General features: G+C 36.9%; 2 protein-coding genes across 2 annotated transcripts in view; both read right to left on the reverse strand.

The window, feature by feature from the left end:
- Positions 1-1,930: 1,930 nt before the first annotated feature.
- Positions 1,931-22,679, reverse strand: LOC136392016 (membrane cofactor protein-like). The gene is made up of 5 exons (XM_066364007.1): positions 22,488-22,679; positions 12,282-12,470; positions 6,528-6,710; positions 2,842-2,889; positions 1,931-2,028 (listed from the first exon to the last, which is right to left on the reverse strand). Exons 2-5 carry the CDS (start codon positions 12,436-12,438, stop codon positions 1,931-1,933), a joined length of 486 nt encoding a protein of 161 aa, XP_066220104.1. The 5' UTR covers positions 12,439-12,470; positions 22,488-22,679.
- A 791-nt stretch (positions 22,680-23,470) lies between these two features.
- The window catches only part of LOC136392017 (membrane cofactor protein-like), a 284,107-nt gene continuing 283,909 nt past the window's right edge, over positions 23,471-23,668 (reverse strand). Inside the window, exon 11 of the mRNA XM_066364008.1 lies at positions 23,471-23,561. Within this exon, the coding sequence (XP_066220105.1) occupies positions 23,471-23,561 (91 nt within the window). The remainder of the gene's footprint in view (positions 23,562-23,668) is intronic.

Below are 23,668 nucleotides of genomic sequence, written 5' to 3' on the forward strand. Positions count from 1 at the left end.
CAGTGTTTTATAAATGCTTTATGATACAGTTATGGTTAACTCATTTAAAAGAGCAGATCAACAAACCCGGTATCCCACAGTGCATATGCTCATGAGGACTATGTGAGTAAACATGGGTGGGTCGATTAATGTAAACTTCACATGCAATCTTAATATATCTGTCCACCAAAAGCCACCTGTTTCCCCACAAAAAATTCATTTTTACCCATCACCTTATGGCATTATTAACAATATGAATAGAATAAAGAGTTACTGGACCTGGTTTGCTTGAAACTGGAGTTGTGTCTGGAACAGCAGGCATAACTCCTGAAAACATGGAATTGATTACATTTAATAACAATACAAAATTAGAGATTTAATTTGATTTATCTTTTTTAAAAAAGATTATTTTTCTAAACGGAAAACACATTTATTTTCTTATCTTTACAATTTCCCTTCTGGGAAGTTAGCTAAATATATATCTATACAAGTACATATGAATTTTACCTAAGAATGTTTTGGATTCTAGAATAGAAATTCAGAAATTAAGTAATAAAAATCATAAAAATAATGTATTCAAAATGAACATGTATCTCTAAGAAAGTAACTGTGCAATTTGTATCATACTACAATACATATTTTTAATCCTTTGGTTTTCTGCTTAGTATTTCACTGTTTTCCACACTAGAACAATTATATCTACCTTAGCATCATTAAATGGTAGTATGGATTTGTTTTGTTTAGTTTTCTCTAACCGATAAAAGATATTTGACAGTCACCTGAGGAATTTTAATTTTTGATAATTAAGAAAAGATCCCTGTAGTTTATCGTTTTTATAAACATTTCCTCACAATTCTCTCTTCTTTGAAACACTACAGGTATCAGTGTTTTATAAATGCTTTATGATACAGTTATGGTTAACTCATTTAAAAGAGCAGATCAACAAACCCGGTATCCCACAGTGCATATGCTCATGAGGACTATGTGAGTAAACATGGGTGGGTCGATGAATGTAAACTTCACATGCAATCTTAATATATCTGTCCACCAAAAGCCACCTGTTTCCCCACAAAAAATTCATTTTTACCCATCACCTTATGGCATTATTAACAATATGAATAGAATAAAGAGTTACTGGACCTGGTTTGCTTGAAACTGGAGTTGTGTCTGGAACAGCAGGCATAACTCCTGAAAACATGGAATTGATTACATTTAATAACAATACAAAATTAGAGATTTAATTTGATTTATCTTTTTTAAAAAAGATTATTTTTCTAAACGGAAAACACATTTATTTTCTTATCTTTACAATTTCCCTTCTGGGAAGTTAGCTAAATATATATCTATACAAGTACATATGAATTTTACCTAAGAATGTTTTGGATTCTAGAATAGAAATTCAGAAATTAAGTAATAAAAATCATAAAAATAATGTATTCAAAATGAACATGTATCTCTAAGAAAGTAACTGTGCAATTTGTATCATACTACAATACATATTTTTAATCCTTTGGTTTTCTGCTTAGTATTTCACTGTTTTCCACACTAGAACAATTATATCTACCTTAGCATCATTAAATGGTAGTATGGATTTGTTTTGTTTAGTTTTCTCTAACCGATAAAAGATATTTGACAGTCACCTGAGGAATTTTAATTTTTGATAATTAAGAAAAGATCCCTGTAGTTTATCGTTTTTATAAACATTTCCTCACAATTCTCTCTTCTTTGAAACACTACAGGTATCAGTGTTTTATAAATGCTTTATGATACAGTTATGGTTAACTCATTTAAAAGAGCAGATCAACAAACCCGGTATCCCACAGTGCATATGCTCATGAGGACTATGTGAGTAAACATGGGTGGGTCGATGAATGTAAACTTCACATGCAATCTTAATATATCTGTCCACCAAAAGCCACCTGTTTCCCCACAAAAAATTCATTTTTACCCATCACCTTATGGCATTATTAACAATATGAATAGAATAAAGAGTTACTGGACCTGGTTTGCTTGAAACTGGAGTTGTGTCTGGAACAGCAGGCATAACTCCTGAAAACATGGAATTGATTACATTTAATAACAATACAAAATTAGAGATTTAATTTGATTTATCTTTTTTAAAAAAGATTATTTTTCTAAACGGAAAACACATTTATTTTCTTATCTTTACAATTTCCCTTCTGGGAAGTTAGCTAAATATATATCTATACAAGTACATATGAATTTTACCTAAGAATGTTTTGGATTCTAGAATAGAAATTCAGAAATTAAGTAATAAAAATCATAAAAATAATGTATTCAAAATGAACATGTATCTCTAAGAAAGTAACTGTGCAATTTGTATCATACTACAATACATATTTTTAATCCTTTGGTTTTCTGCTTAGTATTTCACTGTTTTCCACACTAGAACAATTATATCTACCTTAGCATCATTAAATGGTAGTATGGATTTGTTTTGTTTAGTTTTCTCTAACCGATAAAAGATATTTGACAGTCACCTGAGGAATTTTAATTTTTGATAATTAAGAAAAGATCCCTGTAGTTTATCATTTTTATAAACATTTCCTCACAATTCTCTCTTCTTTGAAACACTACAAGTATCAGTGTTTTATAAATGCTTTATGATACAGTTATGGTTAACTCATTTAAAAGAGCAGATCAACAAACCCGGTATCCCACAGTGCATATGCTCATGAGGACTATGTGAGTAAACATGGGTGGGTCGATGAATGTAAACTTCACATGCAATCTTAATATATCTGTCCACCAAAAGCCACCTGTTTCCCCACAAAAAATTCATTTTTACCCATCACCTTATGGCATTATTAACAATAGGAATAGAATAAAGAGTTACTGGACCTGGTTTGCTTGAAACTGGAGTTGTGTCTGGAACAGCAGGCATAACTCCTGAAAACATGGAATGATTACATTTAATAACAATACAAAATTAGAGATTTAATTTGATTTATCTTTTTTAAAAAAGATTATTTTTCTAAACGGAAAACACATTTATTTTCTTATCTTTACAATTTCCCTTCTGGGAAGTTAGCTAAATATATATCTATACAAGTACATATGAATTTTACCTAAGAATGTTTTGGATTCTAGAATAGAAATTCAGAAATTAAGTAATAAAAATCATAAAAATAATGTATTCAAAATGAACATGTATCTCTAAGAAAGTAACTGTGCAATTTGTATCATACTACAATACATATTTTTAATCCTTTGGTTTTCTGCTTAGTATTTCACTGTTTTCCACACTAGAACAATTATATCTACCTTAGCATCATTAAATGGTAGTATGGATTTGTTTTGTTTAGTTTTCTCTAACCGATAAAAGATATTTGACAGTCACCTGAGGAATTTTAATTTTTGATAATTAAGAAAAGATCCCTGTAGTTTATCGTTTTTATAAACATTTCCTCACAATTCTCTCTTCTTTGAAACACTACAAGTATCAGTGTTTTATAAATGCTTTATGATACAGTTATGGTTAACTCATTTAAAAGAGCAGATCAACAAACCCGGTATCCCACAGTGCATATGCCCATGAGGACTATGTGAGTAAACATGGGTGGGTCGATTAATGTAAACTTCACATGCAATCTTAATATATCTGTCCACCAAAAGCCACCTGTTTCCCCACAAAAAATTCATTTTTACCCATCACCTTATGGCATTATTAACAATATGAATAGAATAAAGAGTTACTGGACCTGGTTTGCTTGAAACTGGAGTTGTGACTGGAACAGCAGGCATAACTCCTGAAAACATGGAATTGATTACATTTAATAACCATACCAAATTAGAGATTTAATTTGATTTATCTTTTTTAAAAAAGATTATTTTTCTAAATGGAAAACACATTTATTTTCTTATCTTTACAATTTCCCTTCTGGGAAGTTAGCTAAATATATATCTATACAAGTACATATGAATTTTACCTAAGAATGTTTTAAATTCTAGAATAGAAGTTCAGAAATTAAGTAATAAAAATCTTAAAAATAATGTATTCAAAATAAACATATGTATCTCTAAGAAACTAACTGTCCAATTTATATCACACTACATACTTTTTATTATTTTATTTTTTGTTTAACACTTCAGTTTTTCATATTAAAACAATGATATCTATCTTGTCGTCATTCTATGTAACTATGGATCCTTTTTTCATAGTCTTTCCTAAATGTTGATAAAATATGATTGACAGTCTAATGAGGAATTTTTATTTTTGATTTTAAGAAAAGAACCCTGTAGTTTATGCTCCTTATATACATTTCCTCACAATCCTCTCTTCTTTGAAACACTAGAAATATCTGTTCTCTTATAAATCCTTTATGAAATACTGTTACCTCTTTTGAAAGAGCATATTAAGAAACCCAGTATCCCACAGTGCATGTGCTCACTAGGACCATGTGAGTAAACACGGGTGAGTCAATGAATTTAAATGTTACAAGAGTCTTAATGTATCAGTCCACCAAAAACGCATTAGTTTCCCTCCAAAACCTTATAACACGCAACTAAATTACTCAAGGAAGCTACCGGTTTCCAGGTATAGAGGAATTATATAAAGGTGTTGTAATTACCATGTTAATTAGATGGTAACTCCCCTTATTCCTTTAAAATATTAGGACAACAGAAAATATACAAACAAACAAGAGCTAGTCATTTAAATTTGAGATCAATACCCTTATGTTTAACAGGAAACTAAGTCCAAAGAAATGATGTTACTATAAAAAGGAGAGCCAAACTAAGACCTTGTGTGAGGTCTGCTCAGGCTAAGCTCTTCCCAATACAGTCCCCTCTTGTCCACATGGAACAAGATACTCATCCCTGCCTGGGAAACTGAATAATACTGAATCATATTATATATGATGTCTTTATTGTATATACACATTTATAATAAAGTTTAATTCATAAATTTGGGAAGATAAGTGATAAACAACTACTAATAAAATGGAATAATTATAATAATATCCTATAATAAAAATATGATAGTCTTCTCAGAATATCATATTGCATTGCATGCTCCCTCCTCCTAGTGATGATGTGAGATGATACGGTGCCCACATGATGCGAAGTGAGGTGAATACACTGAGCCAAGGGATGAATCCCGTCTTAGGTGAGAAATAGTGGGACAGTGTGAGAAGTCATCATGCCACTCAGAATGGCAAGTAACTTACACTTATGAATTACTCTTTCCTCTTATTTGCATTAGATATTTTCACACCAGATTTGCAGGCAATTGAAACTACAGAAAGTGAAACCACGGATAAGTGGTGACTGCTGTATAGCTCTTGCCCCTTGTTCCTGCTGAAATCAAAGAGAAGCCAGAGATTGGAATACAGAAAAATAATTCCATCCACCATGTCAAAATCACCTCCAAAGCAGGGCAGCTCATGAGTAGTCCATCCATGAAGTCCTCCATTTCATTTCAATAAATAAGGACTTTTCCTGTCTTTCTGTTGATGTGAAATTTACTTTCTATTGCCAAAAAGAAAGTTCAGTAAAGAGAAAAAGGCAAATTATATGAGGCAGGGAGAGGTGGGGTCTTGTTCTAGGACAGCAGAGATTTCCCAGTTTAAAAGGTACTACATAGAAAGAATAAAACCGATTGCGGTCAAGGAAATAAAACATCATCCTGGATCACAAAGATAACTTGTAAAGGTGTCAACAGATCATTTTAAAAATAATAAAATAGCAATGTTGGTGACATAGAACACATATGTGTTAAAAATCATTAGCCATGGCCAGTCCTCTTCACTAATATTAACTGCAGTGATGCTGTAAATTAGATAGGAGCTTCCTAGCTTCCTATAGTTCAGGTGTTGTGCTAAGTGCTTGAAATACACCCCATTTTAACTTTACTATTAAACAATGATGAAGGACTTACATCATTTTATAAGTAAGTAAACACCTTACAGGTTTATATTACTTGTCCAAGTTTGTTCTAATGTCTGCAGACCACGGCAAAAAGTTTTAGAACCACAAAGTATAACAACTAGAATGGCTATATCTTCTTTCTCCTTTGTTACTAAAAGTGACGAATGGGTGCAAGTCATCAGATATTTAAAGAATATGAAAAGCAGGAGCCATTTATGAATTTTTTAAAATATAAGCAGACAGTTACTAAACCTGAGACACTGAAAATTGTAGGTTTTGCACTGAGAGGTGTTGACATGGAAAAAAATGATGAAAACAGGATGAAGTATTTGGTAATTATTACTTTTGAAAATTTATATACATCTTGCCTTTAGATTTCTGACTTTTTTAGGTATAAATTCCAGTGTTTCAATTTACTCTGATAAATGATTGTGATCCATTGTTGCACATGAGAAACACCAAGCAACAGCAATTTAGACACCATTGTGATGTACATAATGTGCTAAGACTCTATAAAATAAATTGTCATACATTTGTCATGAAAATTAATATGAGAGAGATAATTACAAACACTGCTACTTTATGAAAATCCCACGTCATTGATATTGATTGTCAAAGAAATAAGATCTAAAGAAAAAAGAAAAAAAGATCCTTCGTACCTTCGGTACAATTTGGCAGCCCAGGCACCCAATCACTGTTAGCTACACACACAATAGTTCTGCTGCCTTCAAGGAGAAATCCCTTCACGCATCGAAATGTAACCCTCGTTCTGAAGGAATATTTTGTTCCAATTATTGACACAATTCTTCCATTCTTGACTACTGGTTCCGGACATTGGACCACTGAAAAGCAGAGAAATTCCAGAATTAATGCAAAGCTGCTTTAACACAGGAAAGAAATCAAGTACAAAATAGTAATTTCCCTGGAACACAGAGACAAGGACCCGAAGGCGGGATGTTAACCTTTTATAAAAAGATTTTATTTGTGTATTTTAATTCCAGATAAAGAGATATAATCTTTTCTCCCATAGAAAGGACTGTCATTATAGATGATTGGTTTTCTATATTTTTCCATTACTGACAAGTTTTGAGAAAGGTCTGACTACCACGGACAATTTTCAGGTAAGCTCAAATATAACTTTTGATGCTGTTTACTTCTAGGATTTTTTTCTAAATAAAAATCCATGTTGACACTGATTTAGTACCCTGACCTTTCTGAAGGCAGAAAAGAGTCTTCTAATAAGGTAATACTTGAGCTCAAGTGTAAAAGTTGGAGAGAAGCTAGCCATGCAAAGATATGCAAAGAGAATTAATTCATCAGGTCTCAACAGCATGTAGGACTGGGATGTTCAAGAAAAAGAAAGGCCAGTGGAAGTAGGGTTGTCGTTTCCAAACATTTTGCACTAGAACTCAGAGATCAAAAATCACACTGTAAATTGTAATCTCATAACCTGGGATAAAGTTCAAACTTAATATTTAGCCTTCGCACCCATATACTCTGGTATCTCCTGTTCTGCTCTACATCTTAGGAAGTAAAATACTGGGTACGACCCTCCAGATTGATTTCAGGATCCACAACGGGTGCCAGAATTTGGGGAAAATCACAGACTAAACAAAACACAGCAAAACACTGGCTGGGATTTAGATTAAATCTGAGCCACAGACAAGGGCCCACAATGCACAGTGTTTTAAGTCAGGAGAGTGCTCTTCCTCCCTGCGTGGGGATCTGAATATCCATCAGGCATCATTTCCCTTCAGCCTGAAGAACTTTGTTTAAGCAATTTTTGTAGTTCAGGTAGGGCAGTGACAATGCTGTTAGCTTTTATTTCAGAATGCTTATTTTGTTTTGGTTTTTGAGAGAGAGAGAGAGAGAGACAGACATAGAGGGAGAGAGTATGGGTGGAAAGAGATAAGAAGCATCAACTCATAATTGCTTCACTGTAGTTGTTTATTGATTTCTTTTCATACTTGACCAGGGGCTCAAGCCAAGCCTGTGATCTTTGGGCTCAAGCTATTGCCTTGGGATCATGTTGATGATTTCACACTCAAGTTGGTGACTCACACTCAAGTTGGCAAGATCATGCTCTAGTCTAGATGGTGAGGGTTTGAACCGGGGACCTCAACATCCTGGTTAGATGCTCTATCCACTGTGCCATCACTAGTCAAGCAAAATGGTTTCCTTTTATTTTTATTTTTTTAAATTTCATCTTCAGCTTTAAAAGATTTTTTCCTTGACAGACATTTCATATCTATTTTTTCATCACATTATCAGATATTATTGTTTTACAGTCTCCACAGTTCCCTAAAACAAGTCAGCTGTCATTCTTTAAAGAAGTGGGGAAAGTTATATGCTTCTGATGTCTCACTGGCTGTTTTCCTTTTTATCTTTTGTTTTCAGAAGTTTAACCATGATGTGTTTAGATAGTGAGGATTTCATAGTAAATTTTAAACATTTACTTATGCTGCTCGGGCCACTGAATTTTTTGTGCTATAGGTTGTTGTTTGGATAAAATGTGGGTAATGTTTGGACATTATTTATTCAAATAGTTCTATACTGTTGTTTCTACTCTCTTTAGGAAACTCCATTAACAGGCATATTTGACCGGCTTGCTACTCTTCCCCAGGCTGTCTTTCCCTCTATCTTAAATTTTTTTTCTTTCAAACATATTGAAATTCTATTGTTCTTACTTAAGGTTCACTGATCTTTTCCTATGCTGTGCTAAACTGCTGTTAATTGCAGTAGTGATTTAAATTAGTTTACTGGATATAATTCACATTCAGTAAATTATACCCTTTTAAATGGACAACTTGTATGAAATTTAAAAATTTCAAACACTAGTCATATAATTCCCACCATAATAGACATAGAAAAGTTCCATTACTCTTCAACATTTCTTCACAACACTTTGTAATCAACCCCCCCTCCCCCAAATCACCTCCGGCCACCTTCCCCAAATAGCCAACCATTGATCTGTTTTGTAGCTCTATAATGTTTTTTTTAGAGTGTCAGAATGGGAACACAGCCTCTGAGTGTGGCTTATTTCACTTAGCACAATACATTTGATATTCATTTGTGTTGTTGTTTAAATTAGAAGCTTATTTCTTCTTGTTGATGAATGTTATTCCATTTATAGATCTTGTTCAGCCATTCACCACCTGGAAAATATGTCTATTGTTTCTAATGTGGGGTGATTATAAAAGGCTGCTATAAATATTCTTATATAGGTTTCTTTGTGAACATGTTTTAATTTACTTGGATTGCTGAGTTTTGGAAAGTGTATGTTTAACTTTATAAGAAATTTCCAAAAGGTGTTCTGAAATGGGCTTCCTTCTTTCCTTCCTTCCTTCCTTCCTTCCTTCCTTCCTTCCTTCCTTCCTTCCTTCCTTCCTTCCTTCCTTCCTTCCTTCCTTCCTTCCCTCCCTCCCTCCCTCCCTCCCTCCCTCCCTCCCTCCCTCCCTCCATCCCTTCTTCCTTCCCTCCTTCCTTTCTGACAGGAAGGGAGAGAAATAAGAAGGATCAACTTGTTGTGGCATCTTAGGTGTTGATAGATTACTTTCTCATATGTACTTTACCCAGGGGGCCCCTGCTGAGCAGTCACCCCTTACTCAAACCAGTGACCTTGGGTTCAAGCCAGCGACATCTGGGCTTAGTCAGTGACCATGGGGTCATATCTATGATCCCATGTTCAAACTGAAGATCAGCCAGATGAGCCTGTGTGTAAACTGGTGACCTTGAGGTTTTGAACCTGGGTCCTTAGCATCCCAGGCTGACACTCTTATCTACGGCACCACTGTCTGGTCAGGCCCACTTTGCATTCTTTACAGTAATGTATCAAAGTTCCAATTGCTCCCTATTCTTGACAGTATATGGTATTGTTAGTTTTTTTTTCTTGTTTTTATTTCCAGCCATTCTAGTGGTTGTTCAATAGTATCTCATTATTTTAAATTATATTTGTATATTTATTAATTATATTGAGCAACTTTTCATGTACTTTTTGCTATCCATATATCTACTTTGATGTAATCAGCCTATTAAAAACTTTTGATTATTTAAAAAATTGTGCCTTTTTTCTTTTCCTGTGTGTGTTTTTTTGTTTTTTGATTTTTCTGTAACTGAAAACGGGGAGGCAGTCAGACAGACTTCCGCATGTGCCCAACTAGGATCCACACGGCATGCCCACCAGGGGGCGATGCTCTGCCCATCTGATGCGTTTCTCTGTAGCACCCAGAACCATTCTAGCTACTGAGGCAGAGGCCACAGAGCCAACCCCAGCGCCCGGGCCAACCTTGCTCCAATGGAGCTTTGGCTGCGGGAGGGAAAGAGTGAGACAGAGAGGAAGGCGAGGGGGAGGGGTGGAGAAGCAAATGGGCGCCTCCCCTGTGTGCCCTGGCCGGGAAGCAAACTCGGGACTCCTGCACTACAGGCTGATGCTCTACCACTGAGCCAACGGGCCAGGGCCTCTTTTTGTGTTTTGAGAATTTCTTTATATAAAGTCCATTATCAGATAAGTGTATTGGAAATATGTTCTTCCAGTCTTTGGTTCATTTAAAAAATTCTTATAATATAGTCTTTTGAAAACAAAAGCTTTGAGTTTTTAAGATTTCAAATTTATTTATTTTTTTATATCAAAATCATCCTTTGAATTTAAGAAATCTATGCCAAGTCATAAATATGTTCTGTTTTTAAGTTAAACTATTATAATTTTGTGTTTAGGAAAGTCTGAGATCTAATTTTAGTAAATGTTCGCACATGGTGCTAACATACTTGTGGTCCTCTTTTATGGTATATGTATGTTCAGTTGTCTTTGTCCTTTTGCTATTTTCCCACTAATCTGTTTGTACATCTGTAATAAAATCAAATAGACATATTGGAAAGGGTATATTATAGACTCTTTATTCTGTTCCATTGTTTTCTATGATAATCTTTTTACCAATAACACACAGTCTTTATTATATGCATTTTGGTATGTTTTATAATAAGTTTTGACAGTAGAATGAGTCCCTTATTATATTTTCAAAATGGTTTAGACTATTCTAATTCTATTGTCTTTTCATATAAAGTTTAGAATCACTTTTTCAATTTCTATAAAACATCTGCTGGAATTTTAATTGGGATTATACTCAATTTATAGATCAGTTACAAAGAATTGACATCTTTATTATATTGAGTTTTGCAATTTATGAGCAATGAATTTATATTTATTCCAACTTAAAGATACTGTGCAGGCCCTGGCCGGTTACCTCAGTGGTAGAGCGTGAGCCTGGCGTGTGGATGTCCTGGGTTTGATTCCCGGTCAGGGCACACAGAAGAAGTAACCATCTGCTTCTTCACCCCTCCCACTCTTGCTTCTCTCCCTCTTTTTCTCTTTTCCTTCTGTAGCCAAGACTCGATTGGAGTGAGTTGGCCCCAGGCATTGAGTATGGCTCCATGGCCTCCACCTCAAGAGCTAAGATGAACTCAGTTTCTGAGCAATAGAGCAACATCCCAAATGGGCCCTAGGGGGGTTGCTGGGAGGATCTTAGTCAAGGTATATGTGGGAGTTTATTTCTCTGCCTTTCCTCCTCTCCCTGAATGAAAATAAAAAAAGTTAAAAATTTTACTACCCAGAATGTTACTAGTTCCATGCACTTGAAAAGAGGAAATATTTTGCTATATTACTGTGGTTTCTTTCGTTCAAGGATCAAGAAACCTCCAGTGTCTCTCTGCTTTTGGTCATCCTCAAATACTTTAAACATTGTTTTTTAACTATAGGCATACCTCTGACATATTTCAAGTTTGTTTCAGACTATAGCAATAAGTGAGTTTGAAAGTAAAGCAAGTCACAACAGTTTTGCTGGTTACGGTATTGCCTCTATTGGCAAATAAATATAATGTGTATGAAGTGCAATAAAGGAAGGCACAATTAAACAAGATAAGACTGTATGTTTTGTCCAAAATTTATCAATCTTATTGGTGAGACGGTTAGTCTTTTATCTGTAATCCACCATTTCCTCTTGCCAGAACTGTCATACCTCTTGTATTGTAAGATGAAACTTTTTAAAGCCAAGTGTGTGTTTTTGATGTTTTCAAGCCAAAAATTTTAATTCATTCATATACATAGTAATTAAAAATGTATAAACAGGAATGCCAAAAACATGTGGGGTGAAGAGTGGGGAACTACAACTAGAATTAGTTTTGATTCTGTGTGACACATAAACAATTAAAATAGAAAAAAATTTAATAGGGAAACAAGCACATACGGCTGGTTGTTTTTTTTTATTGGTTGGCCAAAGTATTCAAAAGTTGGTAAAAGTTTGTTTAGTATTTACAAATGAGAGGTAAATAAATTTAAATACCATTGCATTAGTGGAATATGCATCCTAAATGTGAGAAAATCTCTAGAGCAATAACAATAAGAAGTTTTGTGTGCTTACCTGTACAGGCCTCCTGGAGGGGTGTCCACGTGTTATCAGCCTGACAAACAGCAGTAGTGGAGCGAGTAGGGATGATCGGCTTGTATCCTAGGCGACACTCATATTCTACTCTGTCCCCAGGTTGATAAATGTCTCGGAAAGGACCTTTACTCCACATATAGTGGAATTCCGGTGGATCATCACAGGCATCTGGGCAGTACAAAATAAGAACATAAAAATAAAATATTTTCTCCTTTCAACAGCCATGGATTGTGGACTGGCAGCAGGCAGGTAGTAAAGAATATATGCAAAGGTCCTTGGGAAGATTTTAAATGATTGTTCCATGCTTTTACCGGACAATGAGCCATGCTTGTTTTTCATCCATTCTATCAGCTTTCATTTCTTGGGGAATAATTTGAATATTTGTTAAACCGTAAATTGAAGATGCAGCTGCAATATTTTTGGCTTTAAAATATATTTAAAGGTATGCTTCCTTCTTTATTTTTTTAAAATTCATTTCACTCTTACCTCTCCCCTAAGAAGACTTCTACAGTATATAGTTCTTGGTCTGATTACTCTCCCACAGTCTGAAATGCAAACTGATGACGACGCTGATGTTGCCTTGTTACTTCAGTCTCAGTCTTTGTTTGGAAGGCAAGATCTGGAGGTCAGGGATCCTGTGTCTTCTTTTCCGAGTACACTCTCTACCCAGTGGGTGCTCAAGAAATGCTGCGGTAAGTGTAACTATTAAATAAGCACTGTGGATTTCATAGAGCAAAATAAATATAAACTAGACTATTTCAAAACACAAGATTCATGCCATGTTTCATATCAGTGAACAGAGCATTTTATAAGTGAATAGATTCTAAATAAGTATAAATTTTGTAACTTTGACACTATTTTAAATATAATTAATTCCTTCTTCATGAATTAGTGAATAATGCTTGGACTCAAAATTTCCCTGAGGTAGCTATTTGGGCTGTACTGCTACATTGCTATGCTACCAGAATTTTTTATTTCTGGATTTTGTGAGGTGTTTTTTTTCTATCCAGAATAGTGTCTTTTCTACTTGTTGTCAACCCTAAATGGCAAAAAGCCATTATAGATTCGAGGCTTAGCAAAAGGCTAAGTTTGCCCCCCTCCATCTCCATATTTGGCTTTAATGCTGAGTATTTGCACCCACTCCGCTTGCTTTCTTGGGCTGCTGGAAGCAATATACATGCCCTTCCTCTGACTTTTTGTTTGTTTCAGATGTTGGTAGATTTCACTAATGTATCCTGTTTTTTCCTTGGGAGAGTTCCTGTCTTAGCCTTGGATGTGCAACTTTGTATCAAGGTCCCTGATTTGCATAAGTCTATATAATAAAGCGATCTGGGACTATGAGTCACTCAGATACTGCCAGGCAGTTTGAAGAGTTCTCCTAGTCCCACCGTTTTTGTTTTGACAAGTGTGTTTCCTGAATTTCGCACCGTTATTTGGAGCCGCGTTGGTCCACGGCATCTACTTCAGCAATTCTCTTTCTTTAAATTATCTTGGGCTTGAAAATCTAACTAATTCGATAAAATAATGTGGTGCATGCACATAAAGTGAAGTCGTAAAGGGCTAGAAGAATGCAGAGGCTTCACCTAGAAGAGTAAGGTCCTAAGGGGAAAGGAGATGGATCTATTTTGACCCCTAAGAAACTCTTTTCTTACTCTCCAGATTGCTTTTATATCAGATTGATGTTAAGCTTTTATACATATTTATATATTTATAAGTATATATATATGGTAGCATATATATACACTTCTATGAAATAGCAAAAATCATGTGACTCTTAAAATTAAATTTATTGGAATAACATTGGTTAATAACATTATATAAATTTCAGGTGTACACCATTGTAATAGGACATCTGTGCACTCTACGGTGAAATTTAGTCTCCTTCCCCCACCTCCCTTAAACCTCGTCATCCTTCCCCCACAACACTTCCATTATGGTAACCACCATTCTGTTGTCTGTAACTATGATGTTTTTATTTATTTGTTTTGTTTGTTCATTTGTTGCTTTTTTTTAATATCCAATATATGAGTGAAATCATATAGTTTTTGTCCTTTTTGAGCTGACTTACTTAAAACAATCCTCTCAATGTCTATTCACTTCTTGGAACATAGTAATATTTAATTTTTTTATGACCGCGTAGAATTCCATAGCATACATGCACCACCGTTCTTTATCTAATCATCTGTTGTTTTTTTCTTAGCGATAGTGACAGAGACAGAGGAATGGATAGGGACAGACAGACAGGAAGGGGAGAGATGAGAAGCATCACTTTTTTTTGCAGGACTTTAGTTGTTCGTTGATTGCTTTCTCATATGTGCCTTGAGTGGGGGGCTCCAGCTGAGCCTGCAAACCCTTGCTCAAACCAGCCACCTTGGGCTCAAAGCAGTGACCTTGGGCTTCAAGACAGAAACCTTTGGGCTCAAGCCGGTGGCCATGGGGTCATGTCTGTGATTCCATGATCCAGCCAGCGACCCTGTGCTCAAGCTGGTGAGCCCACACTCAAGCTAGTGACCTCCGGGTTTCTAACCTGGGTCCTCTGTGTCCTAGGCTGATGATGTTCTATCCACTGCACCACTGCTTGGTCAGGCTCCTAATAGTCTTTTGAAGGAGTCTTTAAGGTTTTCTATATACAGAATTTTGATATATGGAAATAATGACAGCTTAACTCCTTCAATCCCAATTTAGATGCCATTTAGTTCACTTGCTTGTCTAATTTTTCTGGTGAGGACTTTTGTACTATGTTGAATAACAGTGGTGAGAGTGAGTTTCCTTGTCTTGTCTTGATCTGAGAGTGAAAGCTTTCAGTTTTTCACCAGTGAGTGCAACATTAGCTGAACAGTTGTCATATAATATTTTTATCATGTTAAGATACTTTGTTTCTCTGTTGTGTTTTCGTTATAAATAGATGTTTTATCTTGTCAAATACCTTTTCTTCATCTGGTAATGATCATATGGTTTTTATCTTTTATTTTGTTAATGTGGTACATCACATTGATTAATTTATGAATGTAGAATCATCTGTCCATCCTGGAATGAATCCCACTTGATCATATTATATATGATCCTTTTCATGAATAGCTGTATTAGATTTGCTAGTATTTTGTTTAGGATTTTTCCATTGATGTTCATCAGAGATATTGGCCTGTAAATTTTTTTGTGTGTTGTCCTTGCCTGGTTTTGTTATTAGGATAAAGTTGTCCTCATAAAATGAGTTTGTAAGTATTGCCTCCTCTTCTATTTTTTGAAAGAGCTTGACATGAATTGGTATTATATTCCTTTGTGTGCTTGGCAGAATTGACTAGTAAAGCCATCTGGGCCTGTACTTTTGTTTAAGGCGCAGATTTTAATTACCGCTTCAATTTCTTTTCTAGTGATTAGTCTACTTAGGTTTTCCAATTTTATGTTTTTCAATTTAAGTATAATAGTATATATCATAATATTCCATTGATTATATGATTTTCAGGTATACAATATTATAATTAGACAATTTTATTCCTTAAAATGAGATCATCCTACTAATTCCGTAATCATCTGTCACTGTGAAAACTTATCAAAATATTATTGACTATATTTCTCTACACTTTTTCATCTGCCTCTTTCTGGCAACCACTTCTTTATTCACTGTTTCTATGAGTTTTTATTTATTTATTTTTCGTTTTTTTATTGATTGAGTTCGGTAGAGGAGAGAGAGAGAAAAAGGGATGGGAAAGAAGGGCAAGCATCAACCTGTAGTTGCTTCTCATATGTCCCAGGACCAGGCAGGTTGGTGACCTCAGCATTGCAGTCGATGCTTACCCACTGTGCCACCACAGGCCAGATTGTTTTCCTTTTTCCGATTCTACAATAAGTGAAATCATATCATATTTGTCTTTCTCTATCTTTCTTAATTTAGCAGAACACACTCTAAGTCCATCCATGTTGCTGCAAATGACAAGATTTATTGTCTTTCTTATTACAGTACAATATTCCACTTTCTGTATATATATCAAAATTTTTTATTTATTTTTCTACTGATGAACACCTACTTTGTTTTCATATCTTATTGTAAGTAATGTAGATCTGTTTTTATTTTATTAAGGAATATCCATACAGCTCTCCATAGTGACTGCACCAATCTGCAGTGCCACCAACAGTGCACAAGGGCTCCATTTTCTCCGTATATCATTTTCCGACTTTTTTTTTTTTTTTTTTTTTAACAGAGACAGAGAGAGAGTCAGAGAGAGGGTTAGATAGGGACAGACAGACAGGAAAGAAGAGAGATGAGAAGCATCAGTCATCAGTTTTTCAATGTGACACCTTAGCTGTTCATTGATTGCTTTCTCATATGTGCCTTGACCATAAGCCTTCAGCAGACTGAGGAACCCCTTGTTTGAGCCAGGTGAACCCGCCCTCAAGCTGGAGACCTTGGGGTCTTGAACCTGGGTCCTTCTGCATCCCAGTCCGACACTCTATCCACTGCGCCACCGCCTGGTCAGGCATTTTTCCGACTTTTTAAATATAGTCATCCTGACTGGTGTGATGTGGTATCTCACTGCTGTTTTGATTTGCATTTTCCTGATGTTTAGTGATGCTGAGCATCTTTTCCTATGTCTGTTGGCCATTATTGTGCCTTCTTGGAGAAATGCCTTTCATATCTGTTTACTGATTGGTTGTTTATTAATTTTCTTGTTGATTTGTATGAATTTCTCATATATTTTTGGTTATCATTCGCTTATCTGATACATATACATGGAAGTGTATTCTTCTATACTGTAGGTTGTCTTTTCACTTTTTGATGATGTCCTTTGCCATGTAGTACATTTTTGATTGATAAAGTCCCATTTGCTTATTTTTACTTTTGTTCTTCTTGTCTGAAGAGACATATCCAAAACATCATTGCTAAGAGATATGTCAAACAGTTTACTACTTATGTTTTTTCTAGGATATCTATGGTTTCAGGCTTATATTTATGTCTTTAATCCATTTTAAGTTTATTTTTGTATGTGGTGTAAGAGAGTGGTCCATTTTCCCCAACACTATTGAAGAGATTTTAATTTCTCCATTGTATATCCTTCCTCTTTTTTGTAGCTTAGTTGACAATATAAGCAAGGGTTTATTCTGGGCTTTCTATTCTGTTCCATTGATTTCTGAGTCTGTTTTTGTACCTGTACCATACTGTTTTGATCATTACTACTTTGTAGTACAGTTTTAAACCAGGGAGAGTGATACCTCCATCTTTATTCTTCTTTCTCAAGGTTGCTTTGGCTATTTGGTGTCTTTTGTGGTTCTATATCAATTTTAGGATTATTATTTTGTTCTATAACAAGTAGTAATCCTAAAATGGATATAGATCTAGAAGAGAGAAAGGCCATTGATATTTTAAAAAGGATTGTATTGGAGCTATAGATTGCTTTGTGTACCATGGTTATTTTTATAATATTAATCTTTCCAATACATGAGCATAGTATATCCTTCCATTTATGTGTGTCTTATTCAATATCTATAGTTTTTAAGTACACGCCTTTATTCCCTTTGATAAAATTTATTCTGTTTTTTAAATTTTTTCCTTGCAATTGTAAATGAGATTGTTTTATTTATTTCTTCTCCTTATTTTTTCTTATTCATGTTTAGGAACTTGACCAGCTTCAGTACCTTTAGTACATTAATTTTGTATCCTGCTACTTTACTAAATTCCTTTATTAATTCCATGAATTTTTTGGTGGATTCTTTAGGATTTTCTATGTATAGTATCATGTCATTACAAAATGCCTACAGTTTTACTTCTTTCTTTACCATTTGGATGCTTTTTATTTCTTTTTCTTTTTAGATTGCTGTAGCTCAGAATTTTAATACTATTTTGAATGAAAATGGTGAGAGTAGGCATCCTTTTCTTATTCCTGAAAACTTTTGAACATATTAGTTGTGTGCTTTTTACATATGGCTTGAAAAAGTTAAGGTAAGTTCCTTCTACACCACTTCGTTGAGTGTTTTTGTCATAAATAGATGTTAAATTCTGTCAACTGCTTTTTCTGCATCTATTGAGATAATTATGATTTTTATCATTGGTTTTAATGATGTAATGAATCACATTGATTGTTGTGGATGTTGAACCATCCCTCATCCCTGGTATAAATCCCATTTTATCATGATATATATAGGGTGGGGCAAGTAAGTACATAGTTATAAGTACACAAAACTAGAGTTTATTCTTGTATTATTAATTTTTATTGTATTATTTTATTTTCCATATGAACAGCTGTGAGCTACTTTTGTCCCACCCTGTAATCCCTTTAACAGATGTTGAATTTGGTTTGTTGAATTTTGTGGAGAATTATAATATCTATTTTCATCAGGGATATTGTTCTGTAATTCTTATTAATTAATTAATTAATTAATTTGTATTTTTCTGAAGCTGGAAACGGGGAGAGACAGTCAGACAGACTCCCGCATGCGCCCGAGGGGGATCCACCCGGCACGCCCACTAGGGGCGATGCTCTGCTCCTCTGAGGCGTCGCTCTGCCGTGACCAGAGCCACTCTAGCGCCTGGGGCAGAGGCCAAGGAGCCATCCCTAGCGCCCGGGCCATCTTTGCTCCAATGGAGCCTTGGCTGCAGGAGGGGAAGAGAGAGACAGAGAGGAAGGGGGGGTGGAGAAGCAAATGGGAGCTTCTCCTATGTGCCCTGGCCAGGAATCGAACCCGGGTCCCCCGCACACCAGGCCGATGCTCTACTGCTGAGCCAACCTGCCAGGGCTTGTAATTCTTTTTATGGTAGTGTCTTTGTTTTATTTGGGTATTGGACTAATGCTAGCCTCATAAAATAAGTTTGGGAATATTCCTTCCTCTTTAATGTTCAGAAATAGTTTCAGAAACGTAGGTACTAATTCTTTAAATATTTGGTAGAATTCACCTGTGAGGCTATTGGCCCTGGGCTTCATTTTGTTATTAATTAAAAAAAAAATTGCTTCCGTTTAGTTGCTAGTTACTGGTATGTTCAGATTCTCTGTTTTTTCCTGGTTTAGACTTGGAAGCTTGTATGCTTCTAGAAATTTATCCATTTTTGTAGATTATCCAGTTTGTTGACATATCGTTGTTCCTGTAGTCTCCTTCCTTCCTTCCTTCCTTCCTTCCTTCCTTCCTTCCTTCCTTCCTTCCTTCCTTCCTTCCTTCCTTCCTTCCTTCCTTCCTTCCTTCCTTCCTTCCTTCCTTCCTTCCTCTTTCTTTCTTTCTCTTTCATTCTCTCTCACCTTTCTTTTTTTTTTGTTCTTTTGTTCATTCGTTCTTTCTTTTTTTATCTTTCTCTCTTTCTTTTTCTTTCTCTCTTTCTTTATTTTTCTTAACAAGTGAGAGGCAGGGAGGTGGAGGGAAAGACTCCCACATGCACCCCAACTGGTATCTACCCAGCAACCTATTCTGGGGCTGATGTTCTGCCCACCTGGGCCCCTACTTCATTGCTACCCACCCAGCTATTCTAGTACCTAAGGTGAGGCCAAGACGCCATTCTCAGCCCTGGGGGCCAACTGGTTTATTTGAGCCATTGTTGCAGGAAGAAGAGAGAGAGAGAGAGCATGAGCGAGAATGGGGAGGCATGGAGAAGCAGATGGTTGCTTCTCCTGTGTACACTGACCAGGAAGCAAACCCAGACTTCTACATGGTGGGCTGATGCTCTACAGCTGAGCCAACTGGCCAGGGCCTGTTCATATATTCTTTAATGATCCTTTATATTTATATGTTGTCGGTAGCAATATCTTTTTTTTCATTTATGATTTTTTTCTTTTGTGTCTTCTCTCTTTTTACTTTATGTTTCGTGATCGAAGTCTGTTAATGTTATTTATCCTTTCAAAGAACCACCTCTTAGCTTCCCTGATCTTTCCTTTTTTTTAAAAAAATGTATTTTCTATTTCTTTATTTCCTTCCTTCTACTTACTTTGGGTTTTGTTTGTTCCTCTTTTTTCTAGTTCCTTTGGATGTAAATTATATTGTTTATATGGTATTATTTCTGCTTATTAATAAAGGACTGTATACCTATAAACTATTGTCTTATAGCTCCTTTTGGTATCTCCCATAAATTTTGTAAAGTTTGTTTTTCTTTTCATTTTTCTCAGGGTAGCTTTAGTTTTCCTGTTTGATTAGAATTTTTACTGACTACTATATTTATTATTATTTTTTGGGGGAAGGCACTTAATAGTTTTAAATGAGTGCTGACACCAAGGTACAAAATTGTTCATTTATAAAGAGAAATGTGAGAAGACAGAGAAAATGTCTTCATTCTAATAGAGATAAAATAGAAGTGATAGTTTTTGAAGAGTGACTGCAAGTTATGGGAAGTATGAGCTGGATTGTGTAGGTCTTCCTGAAATAGTTTGCTTAGAAACGGTCCCGAAGGGGGTAACATCATAACTCAGTTTGGAAGAAAGGCCCAATTATACAAGATGCAGGAGAAGAATGTACCCAGACTGAGCGACAGCAAGTTCAAAATTCCCAAAGTTGTAGTTTAACCTATATGATGAGCACAAAATTATTCCCTTATACCAGTCATTTGTGAAATACTGTCAGAGAATCATGCTACTTCTCCCCAGGCACCTGTCTTAGCCTATAACATATTAGTACTATGGTTTGATTACTGTCTCTAGTTCCAATAGATTTCAGCAAATACTTATTGATTACTTACTGTGTGCTGGCACTGGGGATCTAAGAGTGAGCAAAACATAGTCACTGTCTATGTTCATGTGTGAGTGGGTGCAAGCAGACAAATAGTGAAATAAGCATATCAAAATAGGAATGGTTTGTTAATACTCACCAGGGTATTGCCAAAACCAGAAGGATCAGGCACATACAAGGCAAATACATATTTATTGAGTGAATTCTGCTAAGGACAGAATGCAGCCTACAAACTGTATATGTAATAGGGTCCTAAAAATAATTAGGGTATGTTTTTAGATTGTATACTTTTTATACAATAAGCATGTGTGTGTGTGTGTACACGAATATACGAAACATGAATCCAAGTTAGTGGGTGGCCTTCAGCTTCAGTTTATAAACTTTGGGTAAAACCCTATTGATATTATTTATCATTCATTTCTTAGGACTTTCGTTTCTAACTAGATTTGGCTGCCAGTATTTTTTTAGATTTCTTCGAATCTCCCTCAAATGGGACCCAACCTGATGAAAAAGAGAAAAAATATTGTCCAAAAGTCATTTGGGGACAGAATAGGATATTATCTATATTGGATGTGAATATGAATGTGACTCCATGGTTAAAAAGAAAAAGAAAGAAAAGGAAAATGCCTGCAAACCAATTACCAATACAATTTGTGGGGCAACAAGCAGCCTGTTACCTTATGGACAACAATCACTGAGCGCTCGCTCCCTTCTTAATCTCTCTAAAACCCAAGACCCAGAGCCAGCTCTCACTTAAGAGCTCCTTGCAGAACTGCTTCCCAACACCCATACAAGGCAAGTAGTGATCTTCCTTACCCCACACTCCACACCGCTGGCCTGAACATTTCCATAAAGCAGACACCCCATAATAATACCTGGCTTCGGATCCTCCAGCCTAACCCAGTGGGGCACAAACACTCCACTCACCCAGGTATTATGCCGCCCAGGAAACACATCGCAAAACGCCCCACCGGACCAGCACCGGGGCACTCCAGAGCAAGCCCTCACTTTAAGCACAGGTGAGGGCTTCACATCCCCATTAACTCAGTCCCCAAACACCTGCAAGCTTGTGCTAGGGACACAGCTTGGTCCCAGGCAAAAATGGGTGTGTCTTGCACCCTCCGAGGCTCAGTGACTATCACCAACTAGCCCTCACCGCGGGCACTACCGGGTTCCCACGTCCCGGATCCGCCACAGCACAACCCTGAGGATCTGTGGCTGAGCCTTCCACCCCAACTCTGCACCACCCGGGTCGACCAAGCCCCGTGCCTACGACCCCACCCACCAAGCAAAGTTCCCTCCGCCCTGGGTTCAGGGAGGTCAGCTCCCAACCCGCTCCAGTTCGTCTCCAGAGCTCACAACCTTTCCGGTCCCCTACCGGAGCCTGAGGGTAGCAGGAGCACTAGGGTCACCAAATGGATCCCAACGAAGCGCCAAGAAGAAAAGAGACTCTCGAGGTGGTAGGAAGGTGCCCTATGCGGCTTGGGAGACACCGTCATTTTTCCCGACATCAGCGGGAAACCGGAGGGACAGTGAGCGAGCATTTACCTTTTTGATTGTGGCGGGTGGGAGATGCAACAATCCCCAGTCTAACAATGTGTCAAGTGAGGTACCGCTGGTGGGCGCGATGCGGGCCGTGACGGAAGGGACGGGCGGACCAATGGCAGGCTTCCTTGAGGAGCCTCAGAATAGGCGGGGCGTTCGCCCGGTGGGAGCGGGGCGTGGCCTGGCCGTGGTCAGCACCCCCACCCTCTGACAGCTCAGGCTCGCCTGCACTCCCGAGCCAATCCTTTTTCACAGCTACCCTGAAGCACAGCCCAGGTTTGGGGGAATTTGTGGTTCACCGCCTTGTCCTAAATGGGCAGTTACCACCCCACTCAGGAACGGTGGAAAGGAAACAACAGCTGGCCAAGTCATCGTTGTGGAACCCTGGATGGCAAATAAAGCGCATGGTCCTAAAAATAGAAACCTAAACTCTAGGCCAGGGGTCTCAAACTCGCGGCCCGCAGGCGCATGAGGCCCGCCGAACAATTTTGTGGGGCCCGCAGACTAATCCACGAAGTTCAAAATATTTTCGATAAAATTAAGTAAGCCTAGGGGCCTACTTGTATTTTTCATTTCTCTAGCATCCTAGCTAGATATTAGCTTAGTTAACAGCAGTTGTGATGCGAACTACAGTTTCTGGTCGTTTTGTGACACTGAGTAAACTGCATGTACTATTTAGCTTGTTGTACTGATTTTTTTTTTTTTTCAACTGCAGTGAGAAAAGTGTTGCGTAACAGTTGCCTTTTGTAGACCTAGGGGGGCCCGCCGAATGGCTGTGATCTTGCTCTGCGGCCCACATGCTGAGTTGAGTTTGAGACCCCTGCTCTAGACAGTGAGTCATCTAGGGTTCAAGACCCTAGGGTTCCACTTTTGTCCTGGGGTCTCCACAGAGGCAGATTAAGGTCGTTTGAGGTCCCAGGGGCAGAAGAAAATATCGGGTCCCTTATATTAGAAAGAAGTGGAATGTTGGGATTTTGCCAGGCCTTTCAGAAGTCGGGGCTCAAGGCGTAGGTCCAGTGTGCACACCGTTTAACCTGCCTCTGGGTCTCCAGACTGTCAATAGTGCCAGGGCCCCTGCTGTAATTTGGCATTAATCAGACATAAATAGGGTCTATTCTTGAGATTTCCGTGGTATCTTGTCTGCTTCTGAATTCTCCCTCTCAAGGCCTCCTAGGTTTCAAAAC

The sequence above is a fragment of the Saccopteryx leptura genome, chromosome 2 (assembly GCF_036850995.1).
Source record: "Saccopteryx leptura isolate mSacLep1 chromosome 2, mSacLep1_pri_phased_curated, whole genome shotgun sequence".
In the NCBI taxonomy this organism is placed as follows: Eukaryota; Metazoa; Chordata; class Mammalia; order Chiroptera; family Emballonuridae; genus Saccopteryx; species Saccopteryx leptura.

Coding starts and splice junctions, on each gene's coding strand:
- LOC136392016 (XM_066364007.1), bottom strand. CDS start 12,438: ATGTGGAGTAAAGGTCCTTTCCGAGACATTTATCAACCTGGGGACAGA. Junction 2,890..6,527: donor GCTGCCAAATTGTACCGAAG/GTACGAAGGATC, acceptor CCATGTTTTCAG/GAGTTATGCCTGCTGTTCCA. Junction 2,029..2,841: donor TCCAGTTTCAAGCAAACCAG/GTCCAGTAACTC, acceptor CCATGTTTTCAG/GAGTTATGCCTGCTGTTCCA.